The sequence below is a fragment of the Stylophora pistillata genome, chromosome 1, assembly GCF_964205215.1.
Source record: "Stylophora pistillata chromosome 1, jaStyPist1.2, whole genome shotgun sequence".
NCBI classification, from domain to species: Eukaryota; Metazoa; Cnidaria; class Anthozoa; order Scleractinia; family Pocilloporidae; genus Stylophora; species Stylophora pistillata.
In genome coordinates, this window is record NC_142519.1 from 16,699,889 (window position 1) to 16,722,601 (window position 22,713).

Sequence of the window (22,713 nt, forward strand, 5' to 3'; positions counted from 1 at the left end):
TGGTGGGGAACTGCTGCACAACGTCTGAAACACGGAAGGTTTGCAACAGCATTCATTTCATAATTTCATAAACCTATTCCCGCGATGCGACCAGAGAAATTTCAGCACACAATATGACATCATCCAAAAAAAGAAAAATTTAAAATCATTTTGTTCGGAGTAAGATTAGCACGAGTTAGGTGCAGTTTGAAGCGATTTGTAAGTTGCTAATGAAATAACTGAGTGTTGCTTAAAACTTACTTATGAAGCATACCCTGTCATCCTGCTGGTGAGTATTAATTTCTCAATTTTCAGAACGCAGAACGCACGCTTTGATTGCGTTATGATGTAACGCAGTGTTCTGTTTACATTCCTTACATAGGTTCTCCTGTTTCGCGCGCTTTTTTTACCATTTGCTTATTAGCCAATCAGCAGCAAATCAAAAGCGTTCAAACGTACTGCATGCTGGGGAGTTTCAATAGAACCTTTCAGAAGTATTCTTCTCTGGATTTGAACGAATAGTGATTGAGAATCCTGTGAAAGGTTATACCTCTATCTTATGAAGACTGATCTTTGTAGTCAAAGAGAAGATTCGATGCCAGACGGCGTTTGATGTAGGTTCGATCTATATGGGGTCTTTTAGTTGTTCAAAGAAAATTTAAGTCGGCTCACCGTATCACCATCACAAGAAATTTTCTACATCACAGTAATGGCCTCTGCTATTTCGAATGAGGAGTTTGATAACTCAGGCGAGGCAAGTGAAATATAAGTTTCAGTTTCGTAAATTTCAATATGTTTTATCAGTGTAGTTTCTTATACCTTCGCACTTCGCACTGTTCATAGTATAAATTTTGATGTATTAAAAAGGAAATTGATCGAAAACATTTTTATTATGCTTGAGTTTTTACTCAAGTCCTGATTCTAAATATAAGTAGTTCTATCAAGTACTGCAAAGTGAGTTTTATGCACGTTGCTGTAAGCATTTGTGTTGCTTAAAACGGTAAACTCTGAACGTTCACAGGGATGTGTCACCATAGTGCTATGTAATCGGAGATGTGTGATACAAATGAGATGGAGGTCTTTTTATCATGAGTCTTCATTACTTCATTAAGTCTATTCATAACTGAACCTTCAAATTTCTTCTGACGCGTTGAATTTTAAAGGAAATGATGGAGAAAGCAAGCGGGGATTTTATAGGCTGCTTCTTGTGCGAGAACAATACTGCGGACAGCTCAGGTAATGAGTGAAATCAGAATTTTGTTTGAGACATATTCCTAACCTAACATTGCCTAATGCTTAAATTAAACGACTTTGTTATTTCTCTCAATAGAGAATCCACTTCGTGTTTGGTTATCTATGGATACAAACGTCAAACAGAAGCACTTAAAGCATTTGAAGAACAGTATTTTGGCTCCCATCTTATTTGGAAAACGAATGTATTATTCTTCAAAGGTAATAAATGGTTGTATGGCACAAAATTCAGACCAAAATATGAGATATTTGTTTTTCTTTTTATGTTGGGGTGTATTTCTACTTAAATCCAGTCAATGTTCTTTTTCCTTTTTTTAATCATCAGAACATAAGATTGTTACACCACTTGAGAATAATACCAAAAACAAGCTTTGAAAGGTAAACTAAATGTTTAACCCACAACCCACAACCTCCCCAATCTACTTTGGAAGAGGGCTCAGGGGTTGACACTAACTTTTCAACTTACTAGTCAAGTGGCAAGTGACATCTTAGATGTTATCCCAATTTCAGTTTGTTTACTAGCCAAACTAGTCTCCTTCACAGCCGTTGTTTGGGCTCGTCATGCAGGGGAGGGAGCGTTGTGTGAGGAGCCCAAACAATGGCTGCGAAGGAGACTATAGCCAAACTGGCTGATGAAAATTAAAAAAACCACTCACCAAAATTGAATTTCTGCTACTGACTGGCTACTGTTAGTGTTGAGTCCTGGGGCTTATGCTTAATGTGTCAGCTTTTCAAAATTCTTTATGGTGGTTTTCTTACCTTTATCAACTTATGGTTTATAAAGAACTATTTTTTTCAATTGCCTGCTGATACTGTTATGGAGCTTCTCTAGAGCTTCTCTAAAGACTTGCAGCCTTAATCTAATATTTTGCATACACTGGTTAACCCTTTCACATCCAAGACCTGAAGCTAATGCCTCTAACTTTTATCATACATTTGATTTTGGCTAGTCCTAATAATTTTGTGAAGTATCCAAATAATATCTCATGTTTGATGATTTTAGATAATTCTCTTCGCTTGTCTTCTTATTGTATCTCTGTAGAATTCCCTCTTTGGGAACAATATTATCTAACAAAAAAATTGACACTGTGGAATTAATTGAGGAAATTGTGGACATCATTTTCTCCTGCTTGGTAAGGAAATGCTTGCTTTTTGAAAAAGTTGTTTTTTCATATTAATCCCAGCACCTTTCAATAACATGGTGAGGCTCAGAGCCAAAATTGTATTTTCCTTTTATGCTACCACCAATCATTGTGAAAACAGTCCTTTAAAAGCAGAAACAAAGAAAATGGGGTTGAAATCCTGCAGTGATATCTGTCATAATTCAGGAACATGTCTTTTCTTGTAAAAGTCAATTTGTGAAGGTGTAGTCTGATCGTCCGGGTGAGTGTAGTCCTGAGAAGGACTGTTGTCGGTGGCAGTGACTGACGTTTCGACAACCTGTGCGGAAGTCATCATCAGAGTCAAGTGAGTGATTGTTGTCAGTAGAATGTTCTTATTCCAGTTCGTGTGAAATGATCGGTTGGTTTTGCCGTGATGTTATTGGCTGTAAGACTCAAGTGACGTAAGTCGTTCGTGATTGGTCTGTTTCGGTCTGTCGGTAAAGCTAGGTTGTTCTTTTTCGGTCGTTTGTGATGTTTATGTCGTGAATGAGTCGTTTGTATGGGGCGACTTCTCTGGTAAACTGACATACAGTTTACCAGAGAAGTCGAAGAAAATGGCAAACTTCCTTTTCTAGACTGCCTGGTAAGCCACAACGACAACTCATTACGAACGACAGTTTACAGGAAACCGACACACACCGACAGATTACTAGACGAGTCATCCTACAACCCTACATCACACAAAGCCACAACTATCAGAACTCTAACACGACGCGCACAACTAGTATGTGACTCGACAGACAGCTTATCCGACGAGAACAAATACCTTCACCGTGTTTTTACGAAGAACAACTACAACAACGACTTCATCCGACGAAACACTCACCGACCCACTACCACTACCGAAACAAACGACACCGCAACCCCTACGACTACAGCAACCATACCGTACATAAAAGGTATGTCTGAAAACATCTCGCGCATCTTACTACCCTTCAATATCCGCGTCGCCCACAGACCCATCACCACACTACGTCAGTTACTAACCAACGTTAAAGACAAAGACGAACCGAGGAACAGACAGGGAACGATTTATAAGATCAATTGTTCCGACTGCCAAGCCTCCTACATCGGTGAGACTGGCAGAAACCTCACAACAAGACTGACTGAACACAGACGGGCGACGAGGAAAGGTGATGTCAGCAATCACATTGCTGAACACCATCGACTTACCAACCACAACATTGACTGGGACTCTGCGCAATGCCTAACCTACAGCACTGACTATTTTCAACGACTGACTCTGGAAAGCTGGTTTACTAACTTAGAACAGACTCCCCTAAACAGGTGTCAACAACTACCCGCCCCATACAAACGACTCATTCACGACATAAACATCACAAACGACCGAAAAAGAACAACCTAGCTTTACCGACAGACCGAAACAGACCAATCACGAACGACTTATGTCACTTGAGTCTTACAGCCAATAACATCACGGCAAAACCAACCGATCATTTCACACGAACTGGAATAAGAACATTCTACTGACAACAATCACTCACTTGACTCTGATGATGACTTCCACACAGGTTGTCGAAACGTCAGTCACTGCCACCGACAACAGTCCTTCTCAGGACTACACTCACCCGGACGATCAGACTACACCTTCACATGTTACCCCCGGGTTCAAACCATTTACTGCAAAAGTCAATTTCAAAGTTTCACATCTCAGTACAGTAACTATAGTTCTGGTCCGGGTTCATCCTCGGAGACACAGGGGCTGTGAGTTGATTTCAAGTTACGGTGGAAGAGCCCCTGGGGACGTTGTCTTACAAGACTAGTTCCAAACGGCTGCAGTCATTCTGGCATCTGATTGGTGCCAGAAAATCTTTGTGCTTTTCTGCCTAATCAGAGTGAAGTGTGCTTTAGAGTCCTTTTGTGTGTTTTAACACGGATGTATACAAGAAGCTCAGTTGCTTTCTATGTTTGTTTGGACCGTGCGATGGAGCTTTGCTTGAGGTGAAAAGTTTCAGTCTCAGCACACAATGCAACAGAAATTGATCAGATTGTCTGCAAAAATCTTACCAGAAATTATACTGAATACTTTTGCAGGTATCACAAGAGAATGTGTTTAAAGGTTTGTGAGGTTCATATAAAACATAATGGTTGCAGGCATTAATATGTCGCTTTAGTTGTTCGAAGAGATGTAAACTTAAATCTTTCTTGGTTTTTTGTTTAATTAGCTGTGACTGAAACTTTGCCAGTCCTGTGAAGTTATTTTGTCGCATGGGCCACGCAGGTATGTTGAGTAACTGACGCTTACACAGCTTTCTGTGCGGGCCAAAATCTAATCTCTTTTGGCTAGTTGTGTAGGTAAGGTTCAATTTCAGCAAAAGAAGGGCTTTTGAATCCCATTTCAAATTTTGCCAATAAGGCCCAAGCCACTATCCTTGGTATTGTCATACCAACAAAGAGGCTTCGGTAAAAATTTCCCTTGGGCAGAGTACCCAAACAAGGAAATCAAATTGTTGCTGTTTCCCAGTTTCTACTAAAGGAACATTTGTCAAGGTATGCACAGATGCAATACAACCTATGTTGAAAAAGAAAAGCTAAGCGTGGAAACTTTTGTTTATTAGATGTGGATACATTCTCCTGTACTAAGCTGACATTTACAATAAAGCAAACCCACCCTTTCCATCCAATATTTCTTGGTCTTTGGTTTTGTTTTCTCCAATGAAAGCAGCATCGATTCCCAATTTGATCTGAGGTATTTAACTTGGTCTTCAACAATCGACAAAAGAAGTGAAATGACAATGACCAAGGGACTGGAAGAGAATCCATGGCCTTTCGAGCTCAAGAATTTGAACACTCTAGGCAGCAGTTGAAAGATTAAGCTCTTTCCAAACCCCGTCAGTAACTGTCCAAAAACATCTCTCCTTCCGACAATCTTCTTGATAATTAGTTTTTGTTCAGATGATTCACCAACCGGAAACACAGCTAAGCTTTCTATAAGTGCTTGCTGGAGGTCATCCATGAACTTAATGTTCTTTGCAACCTTGGCCATATTGTGAAAGACTTTACTACAAAGCAAAGATTAGATTTTGGCGCGCATAGAAAGGTACGTAAGCTTAAGCGCCAGTTGCTCGACATACCTATATGGCCCATGCGACGAAACAACTTCACGGGATTGGCAAAGTTTCAGTCACAGCAAATTATACAAAAAATCTAGAAAGATTTAAGTTTACATCTCGTTGAACGTTTAAAGCGACATATTAGCGCCTGCAACCATTATGTTTTATTCGAACTCGCAAAATTTTAAACACATTCTCTTGTGATACCTGCAAAAGTATTCAGTATAATTTCCGGTAAGATTTTTGCAGACAATCTGATCAATTTCTCTTGCATTGTGTGCTGAGACTGAAACTTTCCACCTCGAGCAAAGCTCCATTGCACGGCCCAAACAAACATGGCGAGCAACTGAGCTTCATGTATATGTCCGTGTTAAAACACACGAAAGGACTCTAAAGCACACTTCACTCTGATTGGGCAGAAAAACACAAAGAACGAACCAACCAGAACGACTGCAACCATTTGGAACTAGTCTTGTAAGACAATGTCCCCAGGGGCTCTTCTGCCCTAGCTTAAAATCGACTCACAGCCCCTGGGTCTCTGAGGATGGTCCCGGTTATTTGAAGGTTCGATAAAGCTATCTAATGGATAAATCTTTATTATATAGATACTGATGAAATACCAGGATTTTCCCCTTTACTAAAAAATTATATCTTCATCGTGCACAGTGAAGATACTATTTTTATCTTTCATGTGTGAGGATATTGGTGTCGCCATGGTTGCCAACATGATTAGCCAATTGCAAGAGAGCTTCCTGCTCAGGCACATGTGCGTTTTATGTGGAAATTTCATCAATAGCTATAAAATAAACAGAACATTACATGGCCTTTTAGGGATTCAAATTTTATCTTCTTGTGCTGAAAGTATCTTTTACTCATTTGCTTCACTCACTCATGAGAGATACAGCACCAAGATAAAATTCATATCCCTGTGGGGCCACATCCCCTACATCTGCTGAATAGGGCAGTATGTTCTGTTAACACTTATCTGCTTGATAGCGATTCATCCATTGGATAGTATTATTTGCATTTTCAACAACTGGGCCCTGGTTTTAATGAAAAGCAAAGTAGGCAAGCTTTCCATCAATTTAAGATATTCTTTTGACATTTTCATTTAAGTCTCTTCAAGGTAATTACCAGTTTGCCAATATTAGCTTTGATTTGGGACTCTTTTAGCAGTCACCTTGAGACAACCTAGATGCCCTTATTTCATTGTCTGTGTGTATACCTTGTAGGGTTCAGATGAGTTTTTACACAGTGCATATCATACTTACCAAGAACTGCAAGGTGTAAGTGAACACTTATTGTGCGGTAATTATTTGGTGCCTTTTTGTTAGAAAGTCTAACCACAAACAGAAAATTTTGAAACTGTCATCTTGTTTACAATAACCAGTTTAGTCAGTACAATTTTCTAATGGAATTATATATTTATTGCTCACTGTTTATGCTGTGTATTTGTTATCATATTCTAATTTAATATATAATTGTTTTTATTGTTATAAAGTGTTCTGCTGTAGAGGATGCCCTTTCTGTTGGAAAGAAAAGTGAATTTGTTGCACTTGTGAGGTAGGTCAATCCACATTGAACTTTTTGAGGAATTACATTTCTGGCATTGTTTTCAGTATTTCATTCACACTAACATGAAAATGTTCCTTAACTATATTTTAAGATCTGCGTTTTCTTGCTCCACAGTTGTAGTTATGATGGCGATCATCGTTTAAATAAACAAGGAATTGTGCTTCTCTCACTCACAGTTCTTCATGAAGGTAAGCACATTCACTGTAGCATAAATGTTTCAATTGAAAGTGAAAGAACTTTACTCAAGTTATTCCGAGTTATCTAGTTTTCAGCCCTCTTAGAGTCAAGGTGAGAGAGAGAGATTATTTTGATTATGAGTGAAGTGACAGGGGAATAGTGCAAACAAAACATCAGGCCATCAAAATTTAGCCTTAGAATTCTCAGAGGCTTAACAAGTACCCTGAGGAGAGGTTGAAAGTGGCTGGAAAGAGGTGGGGGCATTCGTATCTTTCACTGTTTAGTGTTACCACTTTTTCAAAATGGGTGAATTTGGCTAGTGACCAAATGCACTGGGGTTCAAGAGACTTTTTAAGAGTCACAATCTGTAGCAACATAGTGCTTCAATCAATGTAAACAACATCTGGATGACAGAATCCATACAGGAAAAGAGTGTTTCTTTGTTATTGTTAGTAGTAGTTAAGGCATTTTATGTATATTTCAGTTATGAAATACATATGTCAGACTTGCAAACCTTGTGACTATTTGACAAAGTTTGAGGAAGAGATAGCCAAGAAGGAGCAGGTGAGTGTCACTTGGCAAATGTATGGGTAGTTTTTTTCCAGGACACATTAATGGTTTTGCTTTTTCCTCACCAAAATGTTTCGGAGTTTTAAGTCTACATGCAAGACTAATTTGCATACAAACACTCCTCCTGGGTGGGGCTGTTGAAGGTTATATGGAGTGTTTTGTGACAATTAAACTTTAACTCCCAGAAATGATTAACTAGTAACTTCTCCCTGTTGTATCCATACATTATTCAGCAAACAGGCCATGAGAATACTACAACTTATTAGGCAATTGTCATCTTGATCTAAAACCAAATTTTTGCAACTTATTTACAAGGAAATGTGCAACAGCTTGAGAGGAAAATTAATAATCAGTTCTTGGGAGTTAAAGGCTAAAATGTTTGGAAAAAAGGCTTGTTAAAGGGTAGAGTGTCTGCCCTACCCCACTGCCCCCAAAAATCAACAACAACAACAACAATATGATGATCCAGGCTACAGCTTCACCCTTCAGGATCTTTTCATTTGGATTTCTACTACAGAAGTCTTTTAAGGTCAGAGCTCAGAATGTATGCTGAGGTGTGCTGTATATGATGTTCACGGAAGAAACTTTCTATAAATGTGCTGATGTGCATTTTGTTTATCCATGAACAGACTTGTAGAGGGCTAAGACTGAAAGGAAATGATCACTTTGCTGCAGGTGATTACCACATGGCTGTAGCATTTTATTCTCAGGCAGCTCTGTTAAGGTAAATTTTTTAACTGTTGTCCATATGAGTGTGTAGAGGTATTTGCTTTGGGTTTTCTACATTTTCATTCATTCTGCTGTGACTAACGGATTCTAACTTCTGAGTTGTAGTTCATTGTAAGTTGTGCAATTTGTATAGGTAATAAATGATTTTGAGTACAATTTGGGATAAATCAACTTGACTAATTTTTTCAAAGGGTAACAAAGTCTCATAAGTGAGTGCAATTAAGTGCCGATTTATCCCAAATTTCATGAGAAAAATCATATGATTACTTGTTAATAATGTTCAAGCAAAAATATGACTCTGTTTTCCTCTTTAATTGATTTAATATAATCTGTGTCATGACTCACTGGTTCTGCATTTTGCAAGTGCTTTGTTGATAGGGTTAAGTCAGGCTTTTCCCTCAAGAACTTCCTTCAAGCTTTTAAACTCTCTATCATGAATAATGAGTGTGTAAAGTCTTTCTCTGTTAGACATTGTTTGACAGCAGTAACCATTACATGGAAGTTATCACACGCATAATCTTTGTAAATGTCCTTCTTATGAACTATTGTGTGAGAGTTCTGTTCTGGGCCTCCATTTCATACTTTTATAGCCATTTTAAGTTGTAATTGTTAGACTTCTAGACTTTTATCCAGTTGTTTGTGCTTTGTTGGGTGTTTTTGTTCTTCTCATTCTTCCCAAAACTCTGAATTAAAACGTTACTAATTTCTTCTAACCAGTCAGCCATTTTGTTTTGTAAGCTACTTTTAATTTGTGACTTTCCTGTAAATCAGTAGCCCATTTCCGAATTACCCTTCGCCTCTTTTTCAAAACGACGCCTGGTGCTCAACCATTCTTGTGAAAATGAGTTTAATTTGCATGTGAATTAAAACTTATTATCTTAGGAAAGGATGAGCACCAGGACTCGTTTTGAAAATGAGGCCAAGGGTAATTCGGAAATGGGCTATTGTATTTCAACTTTTTGCACCCAATTTCAACTTTCTGCACTCAATTTCAACTTTCTGCACTCAATTTCAACTTTCTGCACTCAATTTCAACTTTCTGCACTCAATTTCAACTTTCTGCACTCAATTTCAATTTTCTGCACTCAATTTCAACTTTCTGCACTCAATTTCAACTTTCTGCACTCAATTTCAACTTTCTGCACTCAATTTCAACTTTTTGCACTCAATTTCAACTTTTTGCACTCAATTTCAACTTTCTGCACTCAATTTTAACTTTCTGCACTCAATTTCAACTTTCCGCACTCAATTTCAACTTTTTGCACTCAATTTCAACTTTCTGCACTCAATTTCAACTTTCTGCACTCAATTTCAACTTTTTGCACTCAATTTCAACTTTTTGCACTCAATTTCAACTTTTTGCATTCAATTTCAACTTTCTGCACTCAATTTCAACTTTTTGCACTCAATTTCAACTTTTTGCACTCAATTTCAACTTTTTGCACTCAATTTCAACTTTCTGCACTCAATTTCAACTTTTTGCACTCAATTTCAACTTTCCGCACTCAATTTCAACTTTTTGCACTCAATTTCAACTTTCTGCACTCAATTTCAACTTTCTGCACTCAATTTCAACTTTCTGCACTCAATTTCAACTTTCTGCACTCAATTTCAACTTTTTGCACTCAATTTCAACTTTCTGCACTCAATTTCAACTTTTTGCACTCAATTTCAACTTTCTGTACTGTTTGGCTTTAACTGACGTGTTCTCTGCCAATGAGCATGCTGAAATTTTTGCATGCATAGTATTAGTTTTAAAAACTGAACTTGATACTATCGGAGCTATGTATGGATGCACACCCCCCCCCCCCCCCCCCAAGGCTATCAATAAATTTGAAAGGGTGAGGGGCTTATGGTGCCTTTGAATTTAACTTCTTAGGCACATTAAAGAAAATTCTTTGGAAAAGAGAAATCAATACGTTTATGTTTGGGTATTATAGACTTAGGCACAAATAACAACTTTATTTGTAGGGTTTTAACGTAGTTTACTTGTGGTGCTTTTGAAATGCATTTTAAAATGATAATGAAATGAATGTAAAATTCATATGCGCTTGTAACCATGTTCGTGTTATATCTTCTCGCAATTTCATTTGACTTGTGGATGAAAATCAAGCAAAAAAGTGATCCTCCTCGGTGGATGGGGAATTTAACCAATTAACTCCCAAGATGTGATTGTTAATTCTCTCATCTATCTGCCACACATTATCCAGTAAATTAGTTACAATAATTTAGTGTTAGATCAAGATAACAACTTCTGCCTGACAAGTTTGAATAATCTCATTACCGTTTTGCTGGGTAAATGTATGGATATCATGGGGAGAGGTTACATTTTAATCACTTCTGGGAGTTAAGCAACTGCACAAAAGAAGCTTGAAAAATGTCAGATACTAGTTGGGCACAATCAACTGAGTTTTGAAGCCACATGTTTGGAGTGAGGCAAATTTGCCATTATGCACATAATACCAGTACTCATGCCAATGTGATTCAGAACTAACTTATTAAAAAAGTGTTTCCCAATGAATTTTGAATTCTTACATCCACAGTCCATTTAATCATTTGCTGTATGGCAACAGAGCACAAAGTTACCTCAAGCTGAAGCACTTACGGTAATTGATAAGATTAGATTCCTTACCTTGATCTGGGCTACTGTCAGTAAATGGAATGTTTCAATCTATTGCCAAGAGGAGAGTACATGTAACATTTTTTGGTGTGGTATAAAGTGGCCGTCATATGAGAGAGGGAAATAGTTTACATAAAAACTTGATGTGAATTTGTTAAAGTCTCTATTCACCCCAAGAGGTTTAGATATATTTCCATTCTTTGCATTATCAGGATTAATCTAAAAAAAAAATTTTTGATTGATTAAATATTCCCCGAGATATGCCGCCTCAGAGTTTGTCCTTTGGCCATGCCCTTTTGATTTGGCTGGGTGAAGTTAATACTGGTTACTAAAAGTCCCTCGTGATGTCACAGCAAGAACGTCTTTCGATCGATGTGCCTATATTCACGGTATTTTATGGAGGAATATGTCTTTAGACGAATCTGGCCCCGGCCAGAAGAACACTCAGGGTCTTAAAATAATTGAGAAGAATTTGCTACCTTTCTATAACATCAAGAAGTGGTTAGATATTCTAGTCTTCTTGGATAGGGAGGAATAAATGGAGATCCTGTCTCCTGCAGGGTTAGGGGTTGGAGACATTAATTTCCCACACGAGATTACTGTGTGATGGATGTCCTCCCCTGGGGTGGGATGGGTGGGATATTGGGTGCACTTAATTTGGAGCCTCGCTCTGTTGTGCGACCCTCACCACACTCTGGTGAAAGTGATTAAATAAATAAATAAATGAATCTGGTGTATTTGAGCAACCAGCGACCACACAACAAGTTTTTCACATCATTTTACAGCAGTAGACACATGTTCTTATACAAGAAGTTAACATTCGTTCTTGCAGTGATGTCACTGAGAGGTAGTAGGTGGGAGACTTGGCCCAGTAATTCTCTCCCGGCCGAGTCAGAAGGGTGTGGAATAACTTTGAGGAGGTATATCTCGGGAAATATTTAATCAATCGCAAAAATTTTTTCGGAGATTAATCCTGTTAACACAAAGAATCGAAATATATATAAACCTCTGGGGGTGAATAGGCACTGTAAAAGGTTTGCAATATTTTCAACTCGTATTTTGATTGCCTTGTAGAGTTGCTCTACGTTATTTTTATCTATGTCCAGGTGCCGCATCTCACAGCAAAATAATATGAGTTACTTTAATTGTTTACCCTCTTGCTTGGCTTTTCTGCTTTTGATTAAATCTTGTTTGTTTTATTTTGGTTTTTTTTGTGGCATGTTATAAAAGTGAGGCTTTGTCTGATGCCAAAAGAGCTGTTTGTCTCAATCCTGAGTGGGAAAAGGTTAGTAGAAAATTTAGCAGTGTGTTTACAAATTATCAAATTTATTATCATTTCAATCTACTTGCTCATCATTCTCCATCGTATCTTAGAGGAGAAATGCAGCCCTGGTGATGTGTCTTTCTTTCTTGCTGGTGTAGTTTCATGCAATTTATTCTGTATTTTCTTTTTTAACAGTGGAGACTTGCATGGATGCTAGCTGGCACTCATGGATCCTCATGATAACTGCTAGATTTTAGTTTGTATTTATCTTAATCTCAGGGTCATTACAGATTCGCACAGGCATATTTTGAACTTGGATTTACTGAGAAGGCTATGGCTGTAAACTCACTTGCTCAGAAGTGTTGTTCATCCACACTTAGCTTGCTCTGCCAGTCAGTGGCGTTCAGAAAAGGTTTGTCTTTGTGAGTACTTTAATCAAAGACTAACAAGGTTATAAAGCCAAAAGTGCTTTATAGATGGAAAATGTGTCACTCATGTTTTAACACCTAGAATTAGATTTTTAATGTGCATTTAAGTATGATCGATTTTAAGATTGTGAAAGTCTTTAAAACAAGCGGCATCATGATATTGACAAAGTTCAAATCTTACCAAAATCAGTGTCTGCATTTATGTCTTACATTTATGACTCAGAGATGGAAAAGTCAGCAGCAACAAACACAGCTCAGTGTCGCAGCTTAAGCAAAGGACAAACTTTAGATAAGGGTGGTCTTCAACATGAAGGTAACTTACACTTTAACAATGGTCTTAACAGTTCAACTCTCAAGAATTGATTAATTAGTTATGAGAATGTGGTGTTGAAACAAGATACCAACTTCTACTTGATGAGTTTTAGTATTCTCATTACTCGTTTGCTGAATAATGTATCATTTTATTTTAGAGAGAAGTTACATGTTAATCACCTCTGGGAGTTAAAGGGTTTAAAAATATTACTTGACTAAACATAAGATGACAGCATTAATAACCTGCTGTATACACTGAATGCAAATATGGCATCTAATTTGAATTGCCATTGTTCTGGACTCCCTAACCTCGTCTTCATGTGGAAACACAAAATGATTATCACACGTGTGAGAGGCTAGTGAGTTCATAACAATGGAGGGCAATTCAAATTCGATGCCATATTTGCATTCGGTGTATAGGTTCAAGGGATTATTTTACATTTCAAAGGATGCAACAGTTGATGAATAAATTGCTTCATCAAAAGCTATTAATTATCAACACAAAGGTGAAAAAGGTAAAGAACAGCCTAAGTGCTGCTTACTTTTGAAAGAAACTGGAACTTTGATGAAATCAATGCTTGCCATAACACAACTGAGAGTTCAGCGACAGGTGAATTTCAATTTGTTTGGCCTCTGTAGCTTCAACGATGTGTGGAAATCCTTCCTCTTCTAAAGCTAAAGTGGGAAGTAAAAGAAACTGGAAACTTGCAAATGAAAACAGGAAAAGGCATACCAATGCTTCATCAGTTGGCAGCAGTACAAGTCAAATGTTGGAAAGTGTTAAAGATTGTGCAACTGCTGGTAGGTTCATTTGCAGATGATGGTTGTTTAAGGGTTTTAAAGATTAAAATTTCTAAACATTTTAACTGATGATTGTTTGAATCACTTTTTGTTTGAGTCACTTTTTTTTTTTTTGTAGTGATGATATGCTAAAACAGTTTTTGGACTGGTTGTGTGAAAATTGCCCTGTTCCATAAATCATGTGTATTGTGGTACTATGGAATGTGTCATATGCAAAATAAGTTTTAGTTCTGTTTATCTAGTATGAATCCTTCAACATTCTAACTTCAGTGTGCATATTTGGTCCACCACTTCAGTCAGTACTTTATCATCTTAGCCTTGATAGGGCACTGGATGTACTCTAACTTATACTTTTTAATATTCTCTTTGTTGTAACTTTTTCTGAGCAAGAGTGAGTACAAATAAAAGATTGTTGTTGTTCAAATATGTATCACATCTGAACCGGAAATCAAAGAAACTCTTAACATAGTCACGATGATCTTGAAATGTTCTGGCGTGACAGCAGAATATTCCCCTCACTGTTCTCTATACATTTCCTAAGGTAGAGCTTCTTCAGTTGGTGATCATTTCCTTTATTCTCATGGCCTTAATGTGTGATTCAGGGGGGATATTGTAAGGAGAAATTAGATGCTGGTCACTCTTGGGAAGTCAAAGGGTTAAATTAATATGGCTGATTTAAAGAGTTTTTTTTTCTTTGCAGAGGTTTTGGATGAAGATGATAAGAACTTTGAAAGTCATAGCAGTAAGGATGACAACAAAGACTCTGACTTATCAAACTGCAACTCCCTCCCAGGTCTCATCTGTGCCAACAGTGATGATGATGATGATGATGATGATGATGACATGGATGAAAGTTGTGGTGGCTCTGTCATGTCCAGCCTCCCCTCGTTGGCCTCTTTAAGTGACTCAGACATGGATTCACGATCAGACTGGGAACCTGACTGGGACAGTGATGGATTTTATGACTCAGATGAATGTTGCTGTTCAGGTATGACTGTTGTGATTATAGAGATGATGTTGAACCACGTGCATGCTAGTGGCAAACTGCAAAAGTTGGATCTAGATTTGGAGTGGAAGAAAATTAAAGAAAATATAAGTAAGAAAAAGTAGGAAAATTAAGGGAATTCTCAGGTTGGAGTTTTCCTCCATGTGTGCAGTAGATTTGGTTACCGTAATTTCTGGCCGTTTACCCACACGGCTGATTACCCACACCAGCCGATTATTGCATGCAGTGAAAAAAAAAGTCAACAGATTACCTGCACTGGTGGATAACCCGCACCTTAAAAACAAAGGAAATTTGTACAAATGTGCTCTACAATTCACAACATTGCATACTTGACAGAATGCGAATTCGTGGCCACATTTTGTGCGAATGATCGTTCAGCGCCATGTTGATTTCTCAAAAAAATCAATATCTCTAGTTTTAAAACGGGAAAATTCTCCTCAGCTGAAGCTAGTGTTAACTGGAAGTTTGTTACTGATGCACCGGTTATTCTCGGTTTATTTTTGTCACCATCAAGGCTTTGTTTACACGTGTGCCGATAGAAATTTGTTCGTTGTGCAACTAATTGTGCGTGAAATAAACTCGAGTTGGCATCATGTTTGTGAGCCGCTTTTTAGCACTCTTAATACAATAAAATTCATCTGAGAAGTGGAAACGCAGGTAGGTGAGAATTTTCTTCAATTCAACTGCCAGTAGATTTAAAAAAAGTCACATGACCCGCGCCTCCCTATTACCCGCAGTGGCGCGTGTTTAAGGCCAAATCAATAGATTACCCACAGGTAAACGGCCGGAAATTACAGTAACTAAATTTATCAATTTGTGACCGAGGCAGGTTCTGATGTTGTTATTTTAACAACGAGACAGACTTTAAGCCACAATAAAATTTATTTATACAGGAAAGTACAAAAGAAATAATACTGATAAAAAGAAAGGGTGATTGCAAGCTAAAAGAAATAATAAATGACAACTAACAAATCAATAATTTAAAATAATCGAATAAAACAATTAGTAAAAAATACAGTCGATTGTCATACAATAGCAAGGCACTAACAAGACAATTTTAAAGCATTGCATGACAGAACAGTAATCATTGTGTGACACTTAAAAGACTTAATCCTTTTAACCAAACATAGAACTATTGAATGGTGGGCTATTCTTAGAATTATACATGAAATGACTGAAAACAAGTCAATACTGATAAAGCAATAGCTCAAAACAACATAACATTAGATAAGACTAATTTCAATCACAATTTCATATTGTCCTTCGACTTAAAACTAGGAAGACTGGCAAAATCTCATTCAGTGACAGGACAACATCTGTCATTACTGATGAACTAAACAATAAAGACTAGTGAAATATCTGATTTCACCAATGAACTTTAAGTCAAGTATACAGATAAATGCAATGTTCTGAAAGCTGAATGCAATCTTGACACATTTTGAACATGAATCAACTAATACAAGGATTCAAGCAAAGACTAAACAATTAGATTGAGATAAGTGCACATGAACCATATTATTCTTGAACTCAAACTGTAAGACATAAAATAATAGGTCAAATGTGACATACCAAATCCTCAGTAAAATAGGTCACTAACTTGGTTACATGTACTGGAGTTACTTTTTTGTGACCAAGAGGTTCTGAGCTTTGTAAGTGCTGGTCTTGACACTCTGAACTACTGAGTTAAACTAACTAACTGTACTTCTCTTATAAGGAATCGAACAATAGTAGGAAATTCTCTAAAATTTTGGAAGTTAGGTGTGATCATTCTAGAGGAAATCTATGATGCAAATCCTGTGTGTATGACAATTTGGTTATCATAGGAAATAGTTTCTGAAGATGTAATTCTAAAATTATAACAAAAAATATTGCAATGTCATGCACAATTATTGTGAGCCTGGTCACAAATTGTTATTGATTTCAACTCATGTTAGCCATCCTTGAATTTGTGTATATTCAAATTCCCTCATGCATTTACTTGTAAGTCACGATTTTGAAACAAAAAATAAAAGGAGAATAGAGAGGTAGAGCATCGGGAACAATTTTCTGAATCCCAAAAATTAGTGATTTATCAATCTTAGTACAACTTGTACAGCTAATTGATGTCTACATGGATGTGTGTTTGAAAAAAATATAAATAAAAAACACAACAATGAACGATGAACAACAGAAAAACAAATCAGTACTGAAGATGCATGATGTCTTGTAGCAATGTTTGTTAGAGCATTATAAGGATGTTAACACGTTAATAAAAATCAGTGTTTGTTATTCTCAGATTATTCTAGCGACGACCTGTACAGTGATAGTTTGTACAGTGATAGTGACGAGGACGAGGATAACAATATTGAACCAGAAAGGTGATGATCTCCCTTTAATATATCATGACAGTTATGTTTTAGCCTTGTTTTTGGCTGGGACTCTTTACACTTTGTGACCTATAAGCTTGCGCGGTGCTCTTTTGAGACAGGAGTTCTCAGAATGTTCCAGTTATTGAACGGGCTCGAAGCAATATATTAAGATTAAGATTCAAATTTAAATTTTTTTTAACTTTAAATGGTTCGTAATTTTGGTTCTTGGCGCAGAAACCAGTACATTACTTGATGTTGTATTCTTTGAATTTAAAATCGAGTGGTATCATGATCTTTTCTACAACCACAGTGGGCAGAAGAGCAGCTCTTCAGGACCGCTAACAGCATCTGCACTGGTTGAGATCATTGTTTGTCATTTGTTTATTCTTAAAGTGCCTTTCTCGAACTGAGCTGACAGCAAACTGTCAGACTGAAACCTCAGTGACGAAATGCAGAAAGGTTTCTTGTCTTGGAGTACCCATTGTTGAAAATTGGCGCCTCAGTAGATACAGAGGCTTCCCCTACAACCTTCAAAAATGCGGCCCTCTTGGCTGGTTTTCCTAGTTATCTGACTTTACCCTTCCATAATTTGTACTTTGCCAATATGTGCAAGGTGCCACATGTATTTCTAACAGTGCAAGTAGCCTAAAAGGGTGATTTTTCAACAAATTCTGATAAAACAAATTTTGCTGGCTTGGTGCATTTCCTTGTGGGTACACATGTTTGATCAGTGACAGCTGTCATCATCATAGTCATTATCATCATACTTTATTTGATACAGTAGGTTAAATTAAAGGCAGCCAGAGGCTGATGTGGACCTACTGTCTACGGAATTTGGCTAAAGCTATCTCGGTGTACTATTTTCAAATTGGATTGAAATTACAATACTAAAAATATTTAAAATCTTGTTTCCTAAATTAAAGGCAGCTAGAGGCTGATGTGGACCTATTGTCTACGAAATTCGGCTCAAGCTCTCCAGTTATACTACTATCAAATTGGATCAAAATTAAAGAACCCACTTCACGAGATTACTGTGAGGTGGTCTGGCCTGTTTATTAGGAATTGGGGGGAGGGGGCATCTGTAAAATTTCTTCTTTATTAATTGTAAACTGCCGCTGGCAGTCTGGAAAAAGTCCCCCGCACAGTGTTGTAAAGCGCATTAGAACATTGCATGGAAATGCGCTATAGAAATTGATATTATTATTGTTATTATTATTAAAATTACAATACTTAAAATATTTAAAATCTTGATTCTTATGGGAGACCATACATGCTTCTTTCAGAAAGCTAAGATTATTAACAAAGTTCTTATGACGACGTTGTTTTAGAAGGTTCTTAAAGTTCTTGAGGGAGTGGGACTGTTTGAGAGAAGTAGGGTTTAGTTCCCAAGCTAGTGGGCCTCTGCATCTTAAGGAATTTCTGCCAATGTCCAAGTTGTATTTGGGTAGAACGAAGTGATTACTATTTCTGAGGTTATAGTGTGGATTGGCAATACCAAAGAGGTTTGGTATTTTATCTGGGGTAATGTTACTTATATTTACTCTATACATTAGGTAAGAAGTTTCTTTTTATATTGGTTTGATAATGGCTCCCATCCAGTACTTTCCAGGGGTTCCTTGATCTGATATGTCCCGTGGCAGTCTAGATGGGTTTAGCTACTCTTGCATGAATATGTTCAAGCTCGTGAACGAAATGTTTATTTTTGTAGGGATGATGATGATGGTGATGACGGTGGTGTGCATCACAGCTTTGATGATATCAGTGATGATAATGACATTCCGGAGGAAAGTGGAAGCGATCTCGAGGATTTGTTGAACATTTTGGGTCCTCCCCCAATGTTAACTAACGTGGTAAGATAACAGTAATCAACTAGCTTGCGAAAAAGTGTCATGTGTTCATCGCATTGATAATTAATGGTTGACTAACTTTTATCCCTTTACCTTACATGTGATGAGATGTAAGGTGGTTTTTTTAATTTTATTTCAGTAACAAATAGCAAGTAGAGTAGGGAATATTACATTAGGGTAAAGAGGAAAGGATTACTCGTTACATTTGAAGTACTCGCATTTTCGCATGGGACCTGTCTTATGACTGTCTTCACTCATTCTGTAACTCAGCTCTTGTTTTCAATAAAAAGTTTGCTTTAGTGTTTCCTGTAATTTGTCTTAGTACATACCTAGTATAAACAAAAGATTATACACTGTTCATAATCTCTTGGTAATTAACAAATGGTAAACACCACAGCGTACACTATTGAGTTATGGATGCACGCGGGAGGTTGCTAAGCGCGAAAGAAGCCTAAGAGTCGCGCGAGGCGATAGCCGAGAGCGACTTTAGCTTCTTGAGTGCTTAGCAAACCTCCCAAGTGCATCCATAACTCAATAGTGTACTCTGTGGTGTTTACCATTTGTTTTATAACATAACATTGATACATTGTGGCTAAAGAGTTTCCTTTTATTTAACAAATCTTACGCGACCAGAAAAAACAAGCGCGTGCGGAAAAATGGTCTTTGGATTTGCTCACGTCAGCAGCGTACACCCATGGGCAAATGGGGGACGCTAAATTGACCAATCAGAGTGCGCGCTGTTAGGGGCTGTCTCTCTTATACCCCTGAAAAAGAAGAAGGAGGAGGAGGAGGAATGACACCAGTGTATTACTGACCCTCATTTCTTGTTTGTTTGTTTGTTTGTTTGTAGGTCACTCCTGCCCGTCTACTGCTGAGTGTTCTCTTCGAGGTAATGAATTGAATAAAATGTGTAGGTCCACATAAAACGTGTAATGATTTTACTTGCTATCTGAGCAAACCTGTGTAAAAGTTAAGACTCTATACTGAATTAGTAATATCAAACTGGGTTAAGCTGGGTGAAGTAAGTGTTTGGGCAAAATCAATTAGAGATCTTCCGTGTTTTCCATTGCAAGGTAGCTGTTGATGGAACAGGTCTATGTTTGCATAAATCTGCAGTAATCTTAAAAGTGTTATGATATCCACCTCAAACGGAGGATTACCCACAGTTTATTTCGTTTATAGTTTTTCAGGGCGCATCCAGAGATGAGGAATGAGGGTTCTCCACCGGCATTGCCAGTAGTGATCGAGTCACTTCCCAAAGTAAAAGTTACTAAAGATCAAGTTGGTAAAGTGAAATATTTCTGTCTATTATGTAAAAAAATAAATAAATACGTTAATTGAAGTTCCCCCATGGGGGCTTTTCAGCCACAATTGTAGACTAACTATGAGTTTAAAAATCTCCACTGGCAGGAGGCAGATCAGTGGGCTATTGAACGAGGGAGTTGAACTAGGGGCAACCGAGAACAAATCGAGTGAGTGGCAGGGTGGAGGACTTGAACGCGGGACACCGGATAACAAGTCCAGCATCCACGGCCACGCCACTTCCTCCTCCCATCCTCCCTGCATCACTACTTGGCTTTTCCCTTCGTTTGTCGTCAGTTTTTTCTGAACCCGACAGTAGCGCTCAAATTTGGACAAAATTAATATTTCCTTGAACAAATGATTAAGTCCGAAATTAGACGGAAGACTGCATAAGGTTGTAGCGCTCATTTGAGCCGACCTGAGACCCTCGTTTCCCTTCCCGATTTGTTATGGCGGATTTGTAACTGGACCCTTTTCGTTGATTAATTATCATCGATATCGACGATTTTCATCGCCAATGTTTTTTTTTCTTGGAGAACTTATTATACATTTCGGTTAAATACGTTGTTTGGTTTGCATTTGACTGACAGTTTATTCGTATCGTAAGAGGTATCTGATTGAGATTTGAGCCGACCGACATTTCTGAAGTTCCTACTAACAGTATTATCCGGTTGCATTTGCTCTAGCCGTGAAGTTATCCTGTACCATTTGTCGGTCTGATTATGAAGAAGACGACTCAGTTCTGGAGTTACCATGTTCTCATTTATTCCATCCTCCCTGCATCACTACGTGGCTAAAATTGGTAAAATCTCTGTCCACATTGATAGTTACTACCGATTTCTTATTACACGACTCGGGCAGTCAGAGGGCCAATAACTAAAATCAACCAATCAAAATGCTCTATTGCCGGTCAATATTCTCTCAGTATTGGACCGGGCACTGTCCCGAATGGTCCCGAATGGTCCCGAATGATACCGCACTTGTGTCCCTTTGAACTTCAGTCGTATAATAAATCTCTTATTAACCAAGCTTACTCGGAACCGTACTGGAAGAATATCGGCCCTCGGTCTTTTTAGTACGGACCTCGCTGCGCTCGGTCCGTACTGTCAAGACCTCGGGCTGATATTCTCCCAGTACGGCCCTCGCGCTTGGTTAATAAGATATATTTACTTTATTTGCCAGATAATTATCGCAAAAATTAACCGCCTTTCTACATAAAGGACTGATTACATACGCGCGCGCACACACACACACACAGGCACGCACGCACGCACGCACACACACACACACACATACATACATACATACACACACACATACATTCTCCCAAACTCCCATAGTGAAGCATGTTACACTGAGGAATACTGCGTTTTTTCTCCCTGGAAATTAAACAGCTTCAACCCCTGTTACAATAATAGAAAAAACAACAAAAATGAATAAATTATTGATAAAAAATTATACAACTAGAAGAATGTCAAAATGTGAAAATTTGTCAATTAGTCGATACGTTAGACCTCTTAAGACAACAGTAAGACAAATCACTTAAGACAAATTTTCTTTTTGATTTGTTTGTTTTCTGTAGCACGCCACTTGTCCCACGTGCCGCGATGTTCTACCTCACTAAAAAACGGAGGAACGAGCTAGTGTTTCAACGGATTTGCGGAACACGACGACAGAAAGCAGCCGCTTTATCTTAAACTGTACAATGTCCAACTTGGAATCAGGCTGTCTGGTGTTGCCAGTGGAAGAAGTCTACTGACCAAAGACCCGCGCTCGAATCATCGGTTGCATATGATCACTGACTCCTTAATAACTGATAAATTGTTGGGATTGTTAAAAGTTTAGAAATGCTAATCAATCGCAGTACTTTGCATGAAACAAAGCCATGGTCATGGTCGTTGGTCATCTGTCTATGATTCAATTGAGGCAATTTTTTGGCATACTAAGCTTTGATTGAAAGTTAGAGTTGAAGTCAGGTTAATCAACCAGTTTTGTTTTAAAGAACTAAATACGAAGATATATTACTTTAAATAAGTTCCGTTTGCCAATCGTTCTGGCTTCGTTACCTTATCTACACTGGATAAGCGAAGGGGTTCGAACAAAACGTTCGTCGTAGCGCGTTACAGATTAAACTGCTTTTCTTTGTCGGTAATTAGTGAACACGACAAAGGAACTCGCTATCTCTTGTTTTTTCCTTTTTTTTTCCAATCGTTTCTTTCTTTTCTCTTCTTTTTTCTTTTTCAAAACACACACTGAATACTCTGGCT

General features: G+C 37.9%; 1 protein-coding gene across 2 annotated transcripts; it reads left to right on the forward strand.

Annotated features, from left to right (window-relative positions):
* Nucleotides 1–21: 21 nt before the first annotated feature.
* Nucleotides 22–22,626, forward strand: LOC111338048 (uncharacterized). Of its 2 annotated transcripts, none has more exons than XM_022944450.2 (22): nucleotides 22–733; nucleotides 1,143–1,215; nucleotides 1,310–1,431; nucleotides 1,556–1,608; nucleotides 2,273–2,363; nucleotides 6,700–6,753; nucleotides 6,969–7,030; nucleotides 7,157–7,230; nucleotides 7,704–7,783; nucleotides 8,419–8,513; nucleotides 11,062–11,124; nucleotides 12,369–12,423; nucleotides 12,682–12,814; nucleotides 13,054–13,143; nucleotides 13,782–13,943; nucleotides 14,644–14,931; nucleotides 17,225–17,306; nucleotides 19,006–19,147; nucleotides 19,995–20,033; nucleotides 20,327–20,429; nucleotides 21,133–21,248; nucleotides 22,029–22,626. In XM_022944450.2, exons 1-22 carry the CDS (start codon nucleotides 689–691, stop codon nucleotides 22,068–22,070), a joined length of 2,064 nt encoding a protein of 687 aa, XP_022800185.2. In that variant the 5' UTR covers nucleotides 22–688; the 3' UTR covers nucleotides 22,071–22,626. The 2 variants fall into 2 exon arrangements, with proteins under 2 accessions (XP_022800185.2, XP_022800187.2); XM_022944452.2 differs by having other exon boundaries at nucleotides 22–593.
* Nucleotides 22,627–22,713: the final 87 nt, after the last annotated feature.

Bases quoted from the DNA above. Each gene is read 5' to 3' on its own strand.
- LOC111338048 (XM_022944450.2), top strand. From the start codon at position 689: ATGGCCTCTGCTATTTCGAATGAGGAGTTTGATAACTCAGGCGAG. The intron at 2,364-6,699 runs GTAAGGAAATGC...TATACCTTGTAG, and splicing joins ACATCATTTTCTCCTGCTTG to GGTTCAGATGAGTTTTTACA. The intron at 6,754-6,968 runs GTAAGTGAACAC...ATTGTTATAAAG, and splicing joins CTTACCAAGAACTGCAAGGT to TGTTCTGCTGTAGAGGATGC.